Source organism: Podarcis melisellensis, assembly GCF_964234715.1.
Source record: "Podarcis melisellensis genome assembly, chromosome: 8".
NCBI classification, from domain to species: domain Eukaryota; kingdom Metazoa; phylum Chordata; class Lepidosauria; order Squamata; family Lacertidae; genus Podarcis; species Podarcis melisellensis.
Window position 1 is genome coordinate 66,718,341 of NC_138540.1, and position 18,967 is coordinate 66,737,307.

Here is an 18,967-nt window from a genome sequence, read left to right on the forward strand (position 1 = left end):
GTCTCCTTATCTTTTGCGCATTGGAGAAGGGGAGGGTTTGAATGTTGGTGAGGTAGTGCTAGAGCATCTCCAAGTGGGGAATGCAGAGCGGCTTCTTGGTGGTCATATGTGCTCCAGGTGCTGTTTTCCTTAGCAGGCCCTTCTGTTGTGGTAAACACTTGTCACTCGGGGAACAGGACCAAAGCTTACCTTGAGACGTGAGAGCAAACATGGCTGATTGCATCGCCACCTTACCCAAGTAGAACTAGGATCTTTCCTATTTTCCTAAACCCAGAGTCTCAGTGTGAGGGCAAAGTGTGCTTCTCCAACAATTTGGACTTTTAGAAGACATCTGAAGGCAGCCCTGTTTAGGAAAGGTTTTAGTATTTGATTAATTATTGTATTTTAATACTTTGTTGGAGTGGCTGGGGAAACTATTATTATTATTATTATTATTATTATTATTATTATTAGGATTCAGGCCAGATTCTGCTTAGAATTTAGCTCCAGATCTTCCCACCTACAAGCCCACAACATGTTCCCAATCCTACACGGAGGCTCATTCAGACCTTACCTTTGAAAAATGACTGTGCTTTTAGCAGCAATTTAGAAGAGAGCAAGACTTCCCACCACTATTTCAGGTGAAAATTAAGGGGCTTTAATAAAATAAAACAGATCCTTTTGCTATTGCCAAGAGGCCTGGCAAGCTCTTGCTGTACAGCATTGCTGGTTTGGATGAGAAAGCTTAACAAGGCAGGCCAAAGGAACGGAAAGGGAAAAGCTAGCTAATAAAGAAGTGAAGGAGAGATGGATGTATGTGTTCTCAGAGAGAATGAATCTTCCTGCCGAAAAGAAGAGCAAGAATTGAAGAGCTTTGGGCTAATTAAAGTGAGTAACTCTATCCTGAATCCTTGTGAATTATTGATCCAGCGCAGGCTCCCGACGGGAAGTTGTATGCACTCATTTATCTCTGCGTGAGCGAAGGCTCCTGTTTTTCGGCTTCCACACCAGTCTTGCCCACACTGTGTTTAACTGCTTCCTCTGTTCCCTTGCAAAGTGCACCCCTTCAGTAGCAATGCTGCAGCATTGCGTGGCTGCTTTTGTGATGGAGATGCAAAACATGGGTAGTGAATGCACAGTCCATGGAACGAAGGGTTAAGTTCTAGCAGCTAAGCCTTTGCAATACAACCTGTACATGAGCTGACTAGCGTGGCATGGTGGAAGACAAAAAAAGAAGAAGCTTGCAACAAAATGATGCTTTTCGATCCTTACATCTTGTAAAGTGAGGTGTAAGGTTGGCCAGGAGGTGCCATTTCAGACACTGCCCGCCCAGTCACCTAATCTCTTTCACCATCAGGAAAGCTTGAACTGTTCCTTAAGGGGATTTTTGACTGTGAGCCATTAACATTGCTAGGGGGAGTTTTTGGCGAAAGCAGGAATTTTAGGCTGCAGAGGCTGTTGGAATTTCTGTGCAACAGATCATCATAAGACTTGCAGGGGGCTTGGTACCCCCTGTACGCTGCAGGAAATTCTGGAGATAACCAAGAGTATGTACCACTTTGGCAAGACAGTGCACAGGCAAAAAGATTCTCAGCCGGCATACCAGATGGAGCTGGTAGACAGCCACCCTGGATACAGAATTAACCTGCACCTCCATGGACAGCTGTGAGTCCGAAATGACTCCCAGGCTGCGCACCTGGTCCTTCAAAGGCACAGTTACTCCTTTCAGGACCAGGGAGTCCCCCATACCTGCCAGCCTCCTGCCCCACCAAAACAGTACTTCCTTCTTGTCAGGATTCAGCCTCAATCCGTTAGACACCATCCATCCTCCAAACGCCTCCAGACAGTAATAGTAACACCTTGAGCTTGGCAAATCAACAACTAGCACAGATCTCTGAGCAGAGGTGTTATATGGTCTGTGGCCAAGCCTCCATACAGGTCTTCGTCAGCTCAAACTTGAGAGCTCTCTTTAAAGTTAGTACAGTACTGATAACCTTACTCCAGGACTGCTCTCCATTGTGCACACAGGTCCATCTTCACTGTGCTGGAGGGGCTGCTGTGTAGTTGGTACATAGAAGCACATGTGGGACTGCTCAGAGGTGGCTGAATTTTTGAATAAGTTGTTAGCTGGGGGGGGGGGTTATGACGGAACTAATCATTACTCCATCTTTGGAACCTGTATATGAAAACAAAATCTTGTTGTCATTTTGTGTATTGTATACAGCCTTGTGGCATTTTTATGAAAAGTGCAGCCTATAAATGCTTAAATATTATTGTATAAGCGATTCAATACAAAATACACGCTTCCCCCTCCCCCCCCAAAAAAATCCCCCAGTTAATGGACTGGTAGGAAAGTCAAGAATATGATCTCTCAGTTGTAAACTCTTTTAAGAACATGCAAGTCAAACCAGCATTGTCTTCACTGATTGGCAGTGGCTCTCTAGTATTTTTTGTGCAGGGGTGTCTTCTGCATACGAAGCATATACTCTTCCCACATTGAGCTACAGCCTTTTCCCCTTTTGCCAAGTACCTTCACAACCCCCTTGCTCTTGCTCTGTCTCCCCCTAGGTACAACGGCCAGCCTTCCGCTAACTGACTCCCCGGAGTTCCACCCGCCAGGATTTGACTCTGCCAGCTTCATCGGGGGAATCATCCTGGTGCTCAGCCTCCAAGCCGTTGTATTTTTCGTGGTGAAATTCCTCAAGGCAAAGGACAGCACCTATCAGACACTGTAAGTTCCCTACAAGCAGCTGGGAGCGGGGGGTGGGGGTGGGGGTGGTGGTGGTGGTGGAAATGTGCTGTCCTCTGAGAAGCAGAGAGGGAGATGGTCTGTCCGTAAGAACATTCTGATCTTCATTTTGGGGTTGTTTCCAAAGCAATTGCTTTGTTTAGTCTGTGGCATCTTCAAAGACTGACAGCTTTATTATGGCATGAGCTTGGTGCACAAAAGCGCCTGCCCTAATATGTTTGATGGTCTTTAAGATGCCTCAGGGCCTTTTGTTGTTTTTCATTTGGTGCCCAAGCTATAATAGTTTAGACCAGGGTCACATCAACCCTGTACATTTAAAGTGCTCTTATGCTCCTTTGTCATGGCTTCCCCCCAAGAATCCTGGGAAGTGTAGTTTATTAAGGGTGCTGAGAGTTGCTAGGAACTAACAGAACTCATTTTTTGAGTGGTTTTACTGTCAACCACTCTTGTTAGGGAACTTAGGAAATTAGAGCTCCTACCTCTGAGCACCTTTAACAAATGACTGTTCCCAGGATGCTTTGAGACATGGAGCAGCCATGACTATAAAAGTGGTATTATGGTGTGGATGTGGCCCAGGGCAGTTAAGAAACTATATTCATTAAAAAAAAATAAGACAATGGGGTGGTGTTAGTGGGAAAGTTATTGAAACTGACTACTCACACATGAAGACCAAGAGCATCCATTGGGATGCAAAGCCTGCCTTCATGATGGTCGGCCATCTTGTATCACACAATAACTTTCTGTGTGTTTTCAAAATGGCTGTTCAGGCTGTGAGTTTCAGCTCTTTTGCTGTCTTCATTTCTCCACCCCACCCCCCAGTTTGTCTTCTGTGCGTTTTCAGGGGATAAAGCACGGCAGATCAGCTCTTATATCCCTCTAAACACAGAAATAGAGGGATCTTATGCTTGACAACCTTCCTCCCCTCTTCCCCACCTTCGCATTATTCCTGTGTCCTTGCACTCAGTTTTTCCCTTCGTTGCTGCTGTGCAATTCTCACATACATGCTACTGACTGTGTTCAAGGACTGGCAGTTCGACATGCCACTGAGCTCAGCACTCTTTGTGCCGAGGAAGGGGCTGGTCCAGCCTGCTCACAACACATAACTTTTGGTGAAGGCTCATTTATTTCCTCAACACAGATATTTGCAGTCTTCTCATATCCAACCCCATGACTGGCTGTCTGCAGTTCTGGGTTTCTCTGCCGTCTTCCTCCTTTGTTCTGCTTTCTCTCCCTCTACCCCCTGGCCACAAAACTGTGACTCACTTTAAATGAGGACTCTGGATCTTTAAGAAGGGCAGCAAAGCAAAGCTTTGAAATTTTAATTATTATTTAAAAATCTTTCTCACATTCATTGTGGTTGTGTTGTGATTACGGCTCTCTTTAGATGTTCCAAAGTGGCAGCAGGTAGGGGTGTTCACATGTTACATTGTGTTCACCATACCTGTGAACACAAATAGTTCAGCTGCACACTTGTACAGTTATTCACATGTAACATTCAACGAGTGTACAGTCTATGTACGCAGTAGCTGAGCTGTTTTACGCAAACACATGTGCCTGTGTAGAAACAGCTTGTACTTGTGTTTAGTGTAATGTGTGAACATGCCTTAAAACACTGATGTGGCTACTTTCACACACCTAGGGTCCCTGTTTTTATTATCTTTCTCATTCCTCTGGGTTGCTATTTTCATTGTCCTCCAATTTATGGAAGCCAACCGTCTGCAGCAGGGAATGGTTTCTCTCTGAAACAAAGAATAGCTCTGCTGGATTACACCAGTGGCCCATCTAGTCCAGCATTCTGTTCTCACTGTGGCCAACCAGACTTCCTTACGGAAGTCTGCAAACAGGGCCTGAGCGCAACAGAGCCCTCCCCACTTGCGGTTACCAGCCGCTGGCAATCGGAGGCATGCTGCCTCCATCAGTGGAGGTACAACACTTTTTGAAAAGCGTGCTTGAGCTTGGCTCCTTTGGGAGGAAGGGTAGGCTTCAAAAATTGGTATAAAAACCAATTGCAAAACACGCAGAGAAAATTAAATTATAAAATAAAAATAAAGGAAATAAATATAGTAATAGCCCTCCAATCTAGAACTCTCCTAATCCACATCAAGGCCTCACACCAGAATGGGGCCTTGTGCTATTTCCTAGCAACACCTTCCCACAAGCTGATATTTCCCTGTGAGGTTGGTGCTGTTTACTGTAAGCAGCACTTTCAGAGGGCAAATAGCTGGAGGGGGAGAGAGTGAAAGTGTCGTCTGTGGCGAACCAAGCCCAGGTGAGAGTACATCTTTGGGACTGATGCTTTATCCATATAACGAGAGGCCAGTTTGAGCATACTTTGCTAAATTGCGAAAGCTATAACTTGTGGTTTGCCCTGCTCAGAGTGGGTTATACTTTTGTCGGCAGGTGGTGAACAAAATCCTAGCCAAATAGCTCTACATCCCTGCTGTGTGTAACCTTTGGTCAGTGTTAAAGGAAATTTCAAATGTTCTGTGAGGGACTCTCCTCCTCGCATGCGCCCAACAATATTTCTGGGTTTCTCATCTGTATCTTCTGCTGCCATCTCTGTCTCTGACAGATCCTTTCAGAGAATCACCAGCTGGGTTCTCCTCCTCTCAATCTGTCCTTGATTTTCTTTCTTTCTTTCCTCCCACCCACCTCTCATAGGAGAGTGTGGGATCAAAAGATCTCTTGAAGCCTGCTTCACACAATGATGCTTTCTCCTACACAGGTACTCCACTGACATAGTCATGCGTGGATTATGGCATGAGCATCATCTTTTGCTTCAGTTGTGTGTGCAAGGAAGCCAGTTGGGCAGGGCCTGTTATGGAGTGAAGTGACTGCCTCAGGTGGCAGGTGCTTGGGGGCTGGCAGTGGGTGATGACGAGGGGTTGAGAGGCCAGAGCTGTGTCTGCAATGCAGCCTGGCCTGCACGCCCAGCTAGCCTGCTGTCCTGTGGTACGCTGGACAAGTCACCAGTGTTGACTTCAGTCGAAAGTCCAGTTGGCTTCTGAACATGGAATGAGGGTGGTGGTACCATATTGGTCTTTGCCTTGGAGGGCAGCAGTAACTGCACACACACACACTATACTCTTAAAGCACATGACTCTCCCCCCCCCCCCCAATAATCCTGCAAACTGTAGTTTGTTAGGGGTGCTGGAAAGTGCAGCTTAGTGAGGGGTAAACTACAGTCCCCAGGATTCTTTGGGGGAAGCGGTGTGCTTTAAATGTATGGTGTGTACACAGCCGCTGTCTTCAGCCTTGAAGTTGGATATATGTAAAGAAAAATACCTCTGTGTAGAAAAGGGCGCTCAAACTTCCCTCAGCAAACTTGGCTGGGTCTTAGTTGAATCTTTTTGCCCCAGTGTTGGATCTCTTCTCAGTCAAGGTTCAGTTTAAACAGTGGGCCAGCTAGGAACACATTATTGGGGGCCATGGAGGAAGAATTTGAGGCAAGATAAGACAGTTGTATCCCTTTGCCCAAAGCCTTGGACTGTATTTTCAGTTTTTTAAATAAAAAAGCTGTGCGAGCCCAAGCCTGCCAATGTTCCAGCTTTTAAAACATCCTTGGGCAGCTGGCTCCCTTCCAAAGCCAGTTTGGCAAAATCACTCCAGAAGCCTTGCTATTGAGGGCTTAACTTCCTTGATGATTGCAGCCATGCGTGATCCCCAAATTTTGACTGTGGGTGCGTTTGCTCATGCTGATTCCTGCCCTAAATCGTAATTGTTCAGGCACCTTGAGAGAGGGGTTTGTTTGGCATTCCAGCACTGGGGAAAGCTGCCGCTATTGGAGGTGGCTGGGATGTCAACCAGACAGTGATCGCTGCTGTTTTTTGTTTGCAGCATCCCTCTCACTCTCTTATTTCTGTTTGTGTAACAAATTGCTTAGCCCTAGGTTGATTCTATTCCCAATAGAACATTGGGCTCATTCAGGCTATCTTTTGCCCCATACTTTCCAGGCAAAGGCCTGTGCTTTAAAGCTTTGTGTCCTGGTGGGTTCCCCCCCCCCCCCGTCGCTTTTCCCAAGAAAACCCACGTTTTACAGCTGAATCAGAGCAGATGGCAATTTGCAGAAAACCGAGCTATTCAGTGTTGAAATGCAGGTTTTCTCAGGGATAGCATTGGGACAAACAAACAAGCACACTGAAGAAGTGTGCATGCACACGAAAGCTCATACCAAGAACTAACTTAGTTGGTCTTTAAGGTGCTACTGGAAGGAATTTTTTTTGTTTAAACAAGCAAACATTCAGACATGGGGCTGTAAAGCCCAGAACCGTGCCTAGTAACACGGCACAAAAGGTAGTTTGGATGAACCCATTGCTCCTGTCATTTTTCAGAACTCTCTGAAAGGCAGGTGCATCTCCCCTCCTGACACAAAAACAAATAGTGGTGCATTTATGAGGAGGACTGCCCTTGCTGAAAATTCAGAGTTCTTTAAAGGGAACAGAAGCTCTGCCCTTCTGGGGGTAACCCCCATCTTAATCTGGATCATAAAGTACAAATCTCTTAACACCTTATTCTCTCTTAACTTGGTCCATGCTATTTCTCTGTTCTTAACTGTACCCCTGTCCTTGGCTCCAAACTAAAGCTTATAATTTTGCCGTAGCTCTATTATGTCCATTCCTCTCCAGACCCCGTTAACCAGAGCACTAATGCTACCCAAGGGGAACCTTCTATTTATTTGGCGTATCAGTGACTCTCTACCAGAAATGTGTGTATTGGGCGTGTTTAAAGGGGCATTGTGCTTTGATATTGTCTCTAACGTCATGTCCCCAATTGCCATCTCCCCACCCCCCTTTTTTTTGTATCTCCCTTGCACGCTGCCTGTCGTCAGAGAGGACAACCAGCAGTAGGTGTAGCTGTGTGTGAAAGAACAGTGGGAAGTAATGGGCTGTCTCTGGAACCAGGAAAACCTACGAACCTTCTCTTAGACCCACTCCCTTCGTGGGGCTCTTTCCTCAGAGCCAAGAAAGGCTATTATGGGCCTGTTTTTATGCATTCAGCAGCATCAAATGATCTTGATTTTCCTGGACCATAGAACCTTAGCCTGCTGCGAGGAGCTTGCATGTTTGATTGTTCCTCCTTGCACATAGAAATGTAGCATGTCTTCAGAGAAAGCTACCTTGAAATCCCTGGCCTTTTAGTTTTTCATGTGCCAGTGATATTATATATATATATATATGCAGGAATATTCAAATGTGCATCCTTCTCTTCCATGCTGAAGTGGTACAGGCCAGGGAAATCGTTAACTCCTGGCTTCCGCTGAAGGCATAAAACTGTCTCTGGGGATCCTGCTTACATTTTGCTTTTCCCTTTTCCTGCATTCAGCAGAGGGATGGATGGAGAACAGGGACTGCTTTGAACTGAATACTGTTAACTTTCTGATTGATTGTGTGTGTAACGGGAATGTGCAAACAACCAGCTCTTGTTTGCTTTTGAAACTATGGGCCTTCCATAGGGCAGGGATGAGCAGTGGAGATGAGCTATTCAGAGCTGACCAGAGTTTGTCTCTCTCCCTCCTCTGCCCTCCCTTATTTTTTTGACTAAGAGCATGACCACATGTTACATTTGCCACGAGAGAGCAGCTGAATCTCAAAGGTTTTTCTACCAACTGGCGGAGAAACCGGGGGACACAGAAACTGCACACTGAGTGGCGTAGGATCTACTTGCTTGCTAGCATAGCCAATAAGAAAAGAGAGATGGGGAGACGGGAGGGGGAAATTGGGTCAGGAGATAAAAACGACCAAACAGCAGCTCCACTTTCATCTGTGTGTGCAAATTCTAACTCCTCCAGCCCTTTTCCTTAGGCTGAAAACAACGCATCACGTTAATTATGTAGTGTGCAGGTACTTCTTGAGGTTTTTTAAATGAATGCCTAGTGCAGGAGGTTGGGGAAGTTGCTACAGAGAATATAGTTTGCAGGGACTGTGGTCAAATCCTTCCCTCTCCCACCAGTGGAGGCTGGTCTGTGAGGGCAAATGGGGCACTGCCCCACCAGCCTCTGTGTGCCCTCAGCCTGGCTCCACCTGCCTGTCTTAGTACTTAACAAGCGGTCCAGGGAGTACCCTGAGACTGTCAGCCTCCTCCTTAGTCTCAGTATCGCCTTGTAGAAATGAGCAGGGAGGAGGGTTGCAACAAAACTAGAATCGGTTTGCTCCACCTGTCCCTGGCTCTACCTGCTGTTGGTCACCCTACCAGGCTGCTTGCATGCTATACCTTAAATTTAGGGAAGTGTGACCAGTTCGGTTCAGTGGAACTGGTTGCAGAGCCTTGGGGGGCAGTGCAAGATTATTTAGACTGGTGCGTGAGAGGCGTGGGGGCACCACATTTTGGCACCTCACAGGGCACGGCTGAGATTTGAGACCCCAAGGTATGCCACTGCTTTAAAGCACATTTGAAGTGCCTCCCACTCCAATAATTCTGAACGCTGTGGTTGGTTTGTGAGGTTGCTGCGAATTGTAGCCCTGTGAGGGGTAAACTGCAGTACCCAGAATTCTTTGAGGAAGTTGATGTGCTTTGAATGTGCTGTATACTGTCCAAGCAGCCCCGTTCCTAACAGGAACCAGTCACCACTATCACCCACTGAGGCCCCCATGAAACTCCTCTCCCCTCCCCAGCAACACACACAAAAGCATCGAGGGAAAAGCTCCCATTGCCCTAGTAAGTTTCCCCTGTTAACTGTTGCACATGTGTTCAGAAGCATGCAGACTGCTAGATCTGTGGGTGAATTCTGATAGGCCAGCAAGGGTTTTTGATTCCCAATTGTCTTAACAACAGCACCACCTTAAAAGGTCTCCTCACTTAAAAAAAAAAGAAAATAAAAAGTGTTGCTGAAATTTTGGGGTGGAGTGGGAACCAACCAGAAGTGGATTTTTTTCTGTGAAGGAAATTGTGAGCTCACTTCTGGTACTGATCACATCTGCTCAGAGGCGCCCTGTTAATTCTTAGGCTTGGGTACACATCACACATTTAAAGCACATTCCCCCCACCCCAAATTCTGGGAACTGTATTATACCGCCTCACAGAACTACAGTTCCCAGCATATTTAACTACACTTCGGTTGGGGGTGGGTGGGTATTGTGCTTTTAATGCATGGTATGTATGACGACATTTTGCATCTCAGTTTACACCTTAGGGGTCTAAGTAAGTAAGTAAATCAGCCTGAAGTCTGCCCACCCTGGGATTAGTTTATTCCTGTAGTGGCGAAACTTTAAGGAGCTCTCACGTGGCAAGTGTATTATGTGGGGGGTGTCCCAGTACATCCTGCTCAGAATCAAGGCCTCTTCTCCCTGTGCTTGTCCTATGGCTTCCCTGTGGTGTGGCTGAGAAAGTAAAGGATCGAAAATGTGAAGCTGTGGAGTCACCATGGCGACTACTGGATTCTATTCCCAGCTGGCTTTCCATCTCTTTTCCCTTTCCTTTCCCTCCCTTGTTTTTTGTAGCTGTTCAATTGAGAAATAGCTGTTCTCAGAGGGGGGCAAAGCAAAGACTTTGACGCCCTTAGTTAAAGTGTGGTATTATTATGCCCTGTTGCTTTTAGTTCTTTTCTCCTCCCCACCCCAAGAAAAGCTTTAAAAAGTGGCTTTAAAAAGTACACACCAGGAAAGAATAAATCGTGGATTGTAGTTGGTGGTATTCCTACTCAGAGTAGTCCTATTAACATTTATGAGCATGACTAACGTAGCTCCATTGGCTTTAATGGGTCTTCTTTGAGTGTAACTTTGTTGGATGCAACTCCATGTTTTTACACTTATGGGAACTTGATTTCATTAACAGTGGGCTCATGGGCCTTATTTCCTTGCACATACTAAGAGGGGCTTTTAAAGTTTTTATTTATGTATGTATTTATTTAAATAATTCCTATACCGCTTCACATTTGCAAAGGAAACAATCTCTTAGCAGTTTTGTAACCTGCCTTCAATAATCAAGTAGAACCTTACAAACTATCAAGCAGTACAAAAGAGAATCAGACACAATTACGGTACAATGCTGATCCACATTTAAAGAAGCATAATAACAAGAAAACAAAATATTATCCTAAACATTTAAAAAAACTTTACACATTTAAAAAAACAAATACAAAAATAAGTGCCTCCAGGTGATTAGCTGGGTGTAACATCCTGATTCTTGAAGAGTTCTTCCCATGCGCCCTTTTGCACCTTCAAATCTTATGCCTTGCTGTGGCATAAATTGATAGCCTAATTAGCCATCATTTGTAAGCCGCCACCACAAGCTCATTCATAGGTGGAAGCAGATCGTTTGGGCTGCAATCCTGGGTATACTTAAGTGCTATCTGCACCATAGATTTGAAGCACCATCACACCACTATAAATGGTCATGGCTTCCTCTGACAATACAGTTCCCATAGTGGTTTAACAATCAACCCCTCTTCCCAGGGAACTCTGGGAATTGTAGTTCTGTGAGGGGAATAGGGGGTCTCCCAACAACTCTCAGCTCCCTTAACAAACTACACTTCCCATAATTCTTATGGGAGGGAGAAGCGGTATGATACATTTAAAGCAGTATCATATTTAAAGCATTATCATGCAGATTGGCCCTGTATGTCCATCTAGACGAGTATTGTCTACTCTTGACTGGCAGTGACTCTCCAGGGTTCTGGGCAGAGGTCTTCTCCATCGCTACTGACCTGGTTCTTTAAACTGGAGATGGAATCTGGGGCCTTCTGCATTCAAATCAGGTGTTCTGCCACTGAGCTTCAGTACTTCCCTGGGATCTATGGTTGCTTTTTGTAATCCAGCCTGATACTTGCAGACCCTTATAGCAACCTCTGCTCTCAGAATCTCCCAACAGCAGAAATGGGGTTCCTTCCCCTATCATTTAAGTAACTGGCTGCTACTGGGACTCAGGAGTTGAGCACTGTGTCATTGTGAGGAGAGTAATCTCAATCAGAACCGATCAGTGTCAGCAGCCATTTTAGGTTTCCTTGGGAATCTGCTTAGCAACAACATTTCCAAACCACTGGCAGGTCTGCTGCCAGGATGGGAGATTTTTAAAGTTTGAGTTGATATTTATTTTTGTATTTGATTTGATATTTGTATCCCACTTTTCTAAGAGCATTGTGGAACTCAAAGCGGCTCACCGTAATAGTAGCATTAAAAACGGACAAACATTAGTACGTATAATCAAAAAGCACAATGAGGTAGCCCATAAAACAATTAATAGCAATCGGCACAAACTCACAGTGATTCAAAAAATCAGGAATGTCTGCTGCTGTCATCTTCCTTTTCCTCCTCCTCGCTCCCAAATCTCAGTGGTGCAGTTAGGTATTGTTAGACTTTGCTCTTATTCTCCCCATCTCTTTGCACAGTAACATAGGTTATGTCAAAATATGGTAAGCCAGCTTTTCTGTATCTGATGTCTCCTTAAAACCCTTCCTTGGTGGCGACACTGCCAAGTCCAAAAGCCTGCAGACCCATAGCAAAGGAATTATGGGGGTGCTCTCTAACTAGCTGCTTTCTCTACTCCCACCAGCTGAGGAATGAATTCTGTGTGTTCTTGCTGTGCCTTTTGTGTGTTTCCGTGTGACTTTAGTAGTCCTGGAGCCTTCCTTGGCAAGTGGTGGGCGGGGGGGGGGGGGGGAAGAGAGAGGGAGACTAGCCGAGTGTTGTATGCCACCTGGGGCACAGACTTGTGATCCTGACTTCTTCATTAAAGCTTGTGGGAGTTTGATTTCTCCAGGGCTCCAGTAGTGGTGTTGCTTGCGGTCTTCCTTCTGCAGTGTGACCTGTTTGCAGGGAGCACAACCTGAGGCTTGGGTCTCCCTTGGTGAGAAATCCCTACCCCAAAACAGTCATGCATTTTTCCAAGAGTAGCCTAAGATGAGCAGTGCATGGGGGGGGGGGAATCCTGCCTTGGGCAAAACCTGGTTCTCCCACAAGCAACAAACTGAAAGCTGTTGCAAAAAAGGTGGATCTGGGGCAGCTGGGGAGCCACTTGATAGTGGTTTAATAAATTAACCCTATTTGCGCCTGGAAATGCAAGGAGCAGGTTGATTGGCTGGCTGCAACCTCAAGCCTATTAGCGTGGGGGGGGGGCTACAGGGGCAATTGCCCTGGGCACAAAATTGTTAGGGTGTAAAATTTCAGCCTCAATACAGCTGGTAGGCACACCCTGGTATGTGTGACTTGTCATTCTCACCCTCTTAGGTGAATGAACCAGTAGCCTGTTGGCCATTATTGTGCACAGCATGCAATAGCACAAGGACCTATACTTGCTTCTGCTTAGATCCCTTGCTGCACTAATCAGTTATTTCCCATTAGTGAACACATCTGAAGTCTTAACATTCTTTAACTTGTGCACTGTTCAGGCTGGGGGAGGTGTTTAATAGGTGGAAAGAACAGGAGTAACAAAGAGCCCCACTTTAAGCAAGACCAATTTCCCCCCGTGGTGGTGTGCTTGTGCAGTCCCACAGATGCAAATAAAAGCCACTGAATTTGACCTCCCAGAAAAATAGTCTGTTTTTAAAAGAGAGAGAAAAGCAAGTAGGTTTCTTCATTTGCTTGAAAACATATGATGCTGCAGTCTTGGAAGCCTGGGGAATTGCAAACTTAAGTTTCCAGTGATTTGTGAGGTGGGGGGCTGCAGCACCCTGGCCCTTCCTCATTATAGCAAAGTTCAAATAAGTTAGGTAGAATCAGGCAGGTTTGCAAAATTATGCAGGTCAGTGTGTAGTATTTCGAGTCTTAGCACAATACTGTTTGTTGTGTGTTCGTGTGGTTTTGTTTTTTAAAAACCAAGGCAGAGAACACACCATCCCAAGTGATAGCACAGATGTTACAGGAGGAACAGGGAGCTGTTGCCCTCCAGAATATGTTGCTGGACTACGACTCCATCATCTCTGACCGCTGACTGTGCTTCCTGGGGCTGATGGAGTCTAGCCATATCTGAAGGGCCTAAGTTGTCCTTCCCTGAGTGATAAGGTGTAATCTGTGTGAATACCCCAGGAGTGGGTCTTGCTCTTCCCCTTCCTGGAGTGTATCTGTCCACCCACGAAACGGCATTTGCACTGTGAGAAGTGTCTAAACAAACACTGGACATTTACAGGATTTGGTCCTCCATGTGGGGGTGGAAACAGTGTCTTATTCTCAAGAGATGTCTCAACAGCAGGAGTGTCACCTCAGGTTTTCGTTTTGCTTTTCAGATGATGGGCTGGGAGAAAGGGGATAAGATTTATTGCAAAATGCAATGATCTCCTCTTGGATACTTTTTTAGCTGTCCCGAACAACAAGAACCCACAAACAAACCATAGAATTAATGATAATTTGTTCTGATTACCGTTTTTCATACCACAGAATACCTCAAAATCTCTTTGCTTATAAGGAATTTTTATATAATGTCTAAAATGGGCTGGGCGGGGGGGAGAAAGTGTGATTTTCATCAAAGCACACACACAGAGACTGTTCTGAATCACGGTTCAACCATTCTGGGACTGAACTCTGGACATCGCCTTTGAAAGTACCCAGTTCCTTTCACTCATGTTCATGAGAGTTACTAATTCTTAAATTAGATTTATACCCCATATCTCAGCCAAGATGGCTGAAATAAGCCCATGATAAAAATCCATTGTAATTATAGTCTCTGATGCGGCATTGCTGATCTCCCTCCACAGGTCTCTGCATATCTGTCTTGTAAGACCCTGTATTATATGGGTGGGTTTTTTTGTTAGTTTCCATTGCAGGTTTGGCTGGCCATTAGACACCCCCATGAGTACAAATTTTAACATTAGAACTGGTCTGAGGCTTTAACACTGTAATAATATGCATCAGGAGCACAACCTGTTGCCCCGCCCCCTCCCAATGTTGTTGGACTCTGCCCCCATCAGCTCCTACAAGGGATGGTGGGAGCTGGAGTCAGAGAGCAGCTAAAGGGGTGCTGGTTCCTGGGCCTGATAAACATCTGTTCAGAAATTAAGGCTGCAATGCTATACCCAGTTACCCAGGAGAGAACCCTGCTGAATTCAGAGATTCAGCGCATTCCTAACCATACCTCTTCAGAAGTGTGTTCTATTGAAATCAGCAGGGAACATCTTGGTAGACATGCTTAGGGTCGCTCTGCAAGTAGGTGAGTATAGAACTGCTGCCTGACAACAGTCTTTTGCATGTCTACTCAGAAGTAAGTCGCCTGGGAATAAGCTGCACTGAACACTGTTGGATGGAGCTAGTATGAACTGTGCTGCAAACTTAACTTTTCCTCACTTTTCAGAAACAAGGGGAAAGTGCCTCTTGTAACTTGAGAATGGCCAGCTTAGAGCTGAGATGGTCTTGTTCCCAACAATTTAATTCTTCTCTTCTGCAAAATTGAGTATCTAATTTGGTGCCCAAATGCCTCATATCTTGGATATTACTATGTATTGATTATTTTATTTGATGTTTCATATTTAACAGCATTCAGGGAGTGACATGCAATGGCACGGCACCTGATGTGGTGTATGTTTGATAAGATGCAATGGTGCATAGGTTCTGGTAATAGAGAGCCGTTCACATTTCATGATGCCTGCCTGCCTGCCTAACTAGGGCACAGGGAGCAAGGTGCTAAGAAGTCTGGGTTGCTCTAATTCTGCAATTAAAACCCCTAAATTTTCAAATTAAAGAGGTCTGCAAATAAAGATGTGAATGGTGAAGCTGGCAGTGCCGACACGTGCATGTCATGAAATCCAGCCATTCACAAATTACACAAGTTGCACCTTCCTGGTTTACCAGGTGAAGTTGTTTCCAGCGTTGATGAAAGCAAGGGAGAAGTCGCTGTTAGAGATCTGCCATTTTGGCTGAGCTAGGTGCTCCCCCTGCTGTCTGTTCTCTTGCCTGGTGAAGTGTTTTCCCCACCCCCCTGTGTCCCCCCCTTCTCATTTGTTCCATCACATTAGGATCTGATGGCTGATCTCCAGGGAGCTGCCTTGATAAGCGTTTCTCTTGCGGGAGGAGTTGCTGGAGAAGAGGAGGCTGACTGTGGCTGCATTAGGAGCCAGGACTCTTTCCCCCCCCCTCTCTCTCTCTTCTTCAAATGGAGCTGCTGAAGTGGGAGATCTGCTCCAGACCTAAACAGCCTATTGTCACGATGGGTGATGCTTGGCTCAGATACCTGGACCCTTTAGACTTGCTGCGGAAATAGTATAAATATATACATGAGATACTAGCAAGCTCAAGCTGCAGGGATCTGCTTTGTATGTAACTGTGTGAGGTTAAGGACAGCTTCAAATGACTGTGGGGTTTTCTTTCTATTTTCCCCCCTTCTGTGCAACCTGCTTTTGGTTGATTATCCTTATTCTAAGCCCACATGGATCCTGTTTCAGTACCTGCCGGTCCTGTATATTTGTTCTTAAATGCTGCACCAAAAGTGGAACGTCCAGTGGAACTTGGGGCTACTTCACCCGTGTGACTTCTTTCTCCCTCCACCCAATATTGTTTAAGGCAGATCACTTTAAAAGGTCAGAGTCTTATGCAGATGTCAAGACACTTGAGTCACGATGTTAGCTTCTTGCACAAGAAAGTTGGGGTGGGTCTCCTTCACACTCGTTCTTGCGAGTGAGTTTCCAGTAGGGGAGTTGCATCGAAGCAGCTGACTTGTTAACGCCGAACCCAACCGATGTTGGACTTCATTGGAAGTTGCCTGTCCATTAAAGAGTGGATCCTTCTAAGAGTCCAGTTCTCAGCTGCCTCCCTGGAAAAATAAAGAACACCCCTTACTGTGGAATGGCAGCAAACACAACGGGAGAAGACGCCTCTAAAATAAAACAAAATATTTGTGGAACGCATTTTGTGTTTTTGTTATTGAACAGTTCGTACTTCTACGCATTTGGGGATAACTTTGATTATAGCCACAATGTTGTAACCTGCCCTTCTTTCATCTAGTGCCATTGATATTTCGGACTCCCATCATCCCCAGCGAACATGGCTGATGGTCAGTGATTTTGGGAATTTTAGTTCAACAACGTCTGGACAGCACCAAGCTTGTGGAATTCTGCTGTAATATTTGTCAGCTACTGATTTTATAACATTATTCTGCTGGAAAATTTGTTTACTTGAAATATTTCTAAGCGGCTTTTCTGGGCAGCTTGCAAGAGTGAAAATTTATGCATAATGTAAAAAAGAAAAAAAACCTTCCACACACATATCTTCTTTGTTTCCCCAACTGTCCAAGATAAAAACCAATACATGTACTCATTAAACAACTCTTCACAGCACTCCTAGCCCAGAGTCCAAGGCAGGCAGGACTTTATCACCGTCCTAGTAACAACTACTTAATATTACTCTAGCTAAAGCTATTGAACCTGGGAGCTTCATATCGGATGATATGGAGGCAATGTGTTCTTGTTGCACGAGTTCATTAGTTGTGTTTGGCAGAGCTGAGCAAAGAATGTATGTGCTGGACCCTCCCCCCGAGAAGCAGAGGCACAGTGAAATATAGCAACTTGTTTCTTATTTCCTTTAAAGAAAAGGCTGTGCTCAGAGTTGTTTACCTTGATTATTTATTTGCAGTCTTCAGCCATAATGGCTCTCAAAGCGGTTTCAGGATAATAAAATCAGATTTATAGGTGGTCCCCGCCGTTCTCGCTGTGATGCATCCCTGGAAATATATGCAAGCACTGGAAAAGGTACATTTCTAAAACAGCATGATGGCTCTGGTCTGAGAGAGTACCAGAGGGGAGAGGTTAGACCTTAGCAGCAGGGATGGATTTTGCAGGGTGGTGGGGTTGAGGTGCCCATTAGTAGGCTCTGTCGAGCTTTCACAGGGAGGGAGCAGCAGCAGCATCCTGAATGCTGGGAGGTTGAGAGCCACTGTTTAAATTTTCCATAGTGCCCTGAATTGATACTTTAGGATATGTATGTTTTTCTCTATACATATATGCATCCTGAGCACTAACACTCCAACAGATCTTGCATCCCCATTAGGTTTCCAGGGGGGTCACCAAAGTCACAACTCTGTTTCTCCACGCAGAACAGTTTCAGCTTCTCTGTGTCTTTTAAATGCAAACTGGATCAGATTTGTCTCTCATCCCCAGTGCTATTTTTCTAGAAAAAGAGGTGCCAGAGCTCACCAGGAACACCTCCCTCATTCTCTTAGAATGGCAATGGTGCCTTACCTGAGAGGTGCCGGAACTGAGTTCCTGTGAGTTTCCCCTGGAAAAAAAGCTCTGCTCCTTCCTAACAGAAGCCCACATATGCACATACTCATTAGTAGGGATGGGATTCGCAATCACAGACTGACGTGACAAGTCCCCCCCCCCCCCGCAATTCCCTAGGACAAACACTATTCATTTTGCAAAATGGTTCATAAAAACTCAAACAGGGAACCTTTGGACTGTTCTTATCACCTAATTGGCTTTGATTCTTCGAAAAATTATGAGCCCTGTAAATGTAAAGCTTCTCATTACCCATTAACACCATCCATTTGTATGCCCCCAGAGGTATTGAATTTTATCTTGAGTTGTGCACAATGTGAAGTCATCAAAACGCAACGTCCATTTCAGTTAGTTTTTACAGAATCATACCCAGCTTTTTTAAAGTGTGTATTTGGGTAGAGGAAGTTACTTGGGTGTTGTTTCTGTGAGTGTATCTATCTATCATCTATCGATATATTATTTATATATTATTTGCCACAAGAAGACTGGGAAAGAATCAAAGTGAAACAAATCACTTGCACGTTTTGCTAGGAAGTAACCAGGATTGAACTGGATAGAATTAACTGCAGAATAAACATGCATTGGATCAGGATAAATGTTCTCCATTTCTAATTCATTCTCTCTTCTCCTCACCCCACGCTCTCTTTCCTTCCCCCCTTCCCTCCTTTTCTCTTTCTTCCCTTCCCTGCACTTGGAGGCCAAGCCCCCATGGTGTTCTCTTGGACTTACTGCTACGTATAGCTGCCATAGCAAACCTCATCCTCTCTCTTCCTCTCCAAACCTGCTTTTAATAGTCGCCACTCCATGATTTAGAATAGATTCACAGGGTGGTGTTTGCCCACAAGTGATATAGAAGTCAATGGGTATGGCTTGAGACACTCAGACTAACACAGAAGTCTTGACTTTCCAGGCCAGGGTATGCATTGTATTCATGAATTCTGTGTCTTTAAAAATATGCTATTTGCTCAATATAGAAAAGAAACACGAGCCTCTCCCCCCCAAAAAAATCCAGTAACATTTACATTTTAGGTGAAAATATTTACTGCCTGTCCTCCCCAATGTTAAAAAAGGCTCTGGGTTGTTTCCTCTTTCATGTGAGAAATAAA

The 18,967-nt window shown here is 45.1% G+C and overlaps 1 protein-coding gene and 1 long non-coding RNA gene across 3 annotated transcripts in view; one reads left to right on the plus strand and one right to left on the minus strand.

Annotated features, from left to right (window-relative positions):
* The window catches only part of CD164L2 (CD164 molecule like 2), a 34,733-nt gene extending 18,240 nt beyond the window's left edge, over positions 1-16,493 (plus strand). Inside the window, exons 5-6 of one of the 2 annotated variants that reach the window (XM_081921012.1) lie at positions 2,548-2,710; positions 7,557-8,983. In XM_081921012.1, coding sequence (XP_081777138.1) covers positions 2,548-2,710; positions 7,557-7,575 — 182 coding nt within the window. In that variant the 3' untranslated portion in view covers positions 7,576-8,983. Of the gene's footprint in view, positions 1-2,547; positions 2,711-7,556; positions 8,984-15,605 lie in introns of those variants that run through there. The other variant, XM_081921013.1, reaches the window with a different exon arrangement.
* On the minus strand, positions 19-6,860 carry LOC309375372. Its single transcript, XR_014170871.1, has 3 exons — positions 3,389-6,860; positions 1,974-2,155; positions 19-343 (listed from the first exon to the last, which is right to left on the minus strand). It is a non-coding gene; the product is annotated as an uncharacterized lncRNA (long non-coding RNA).
* Positions 16,494-18,967: the final 2,474 nt, after the last annotated feature.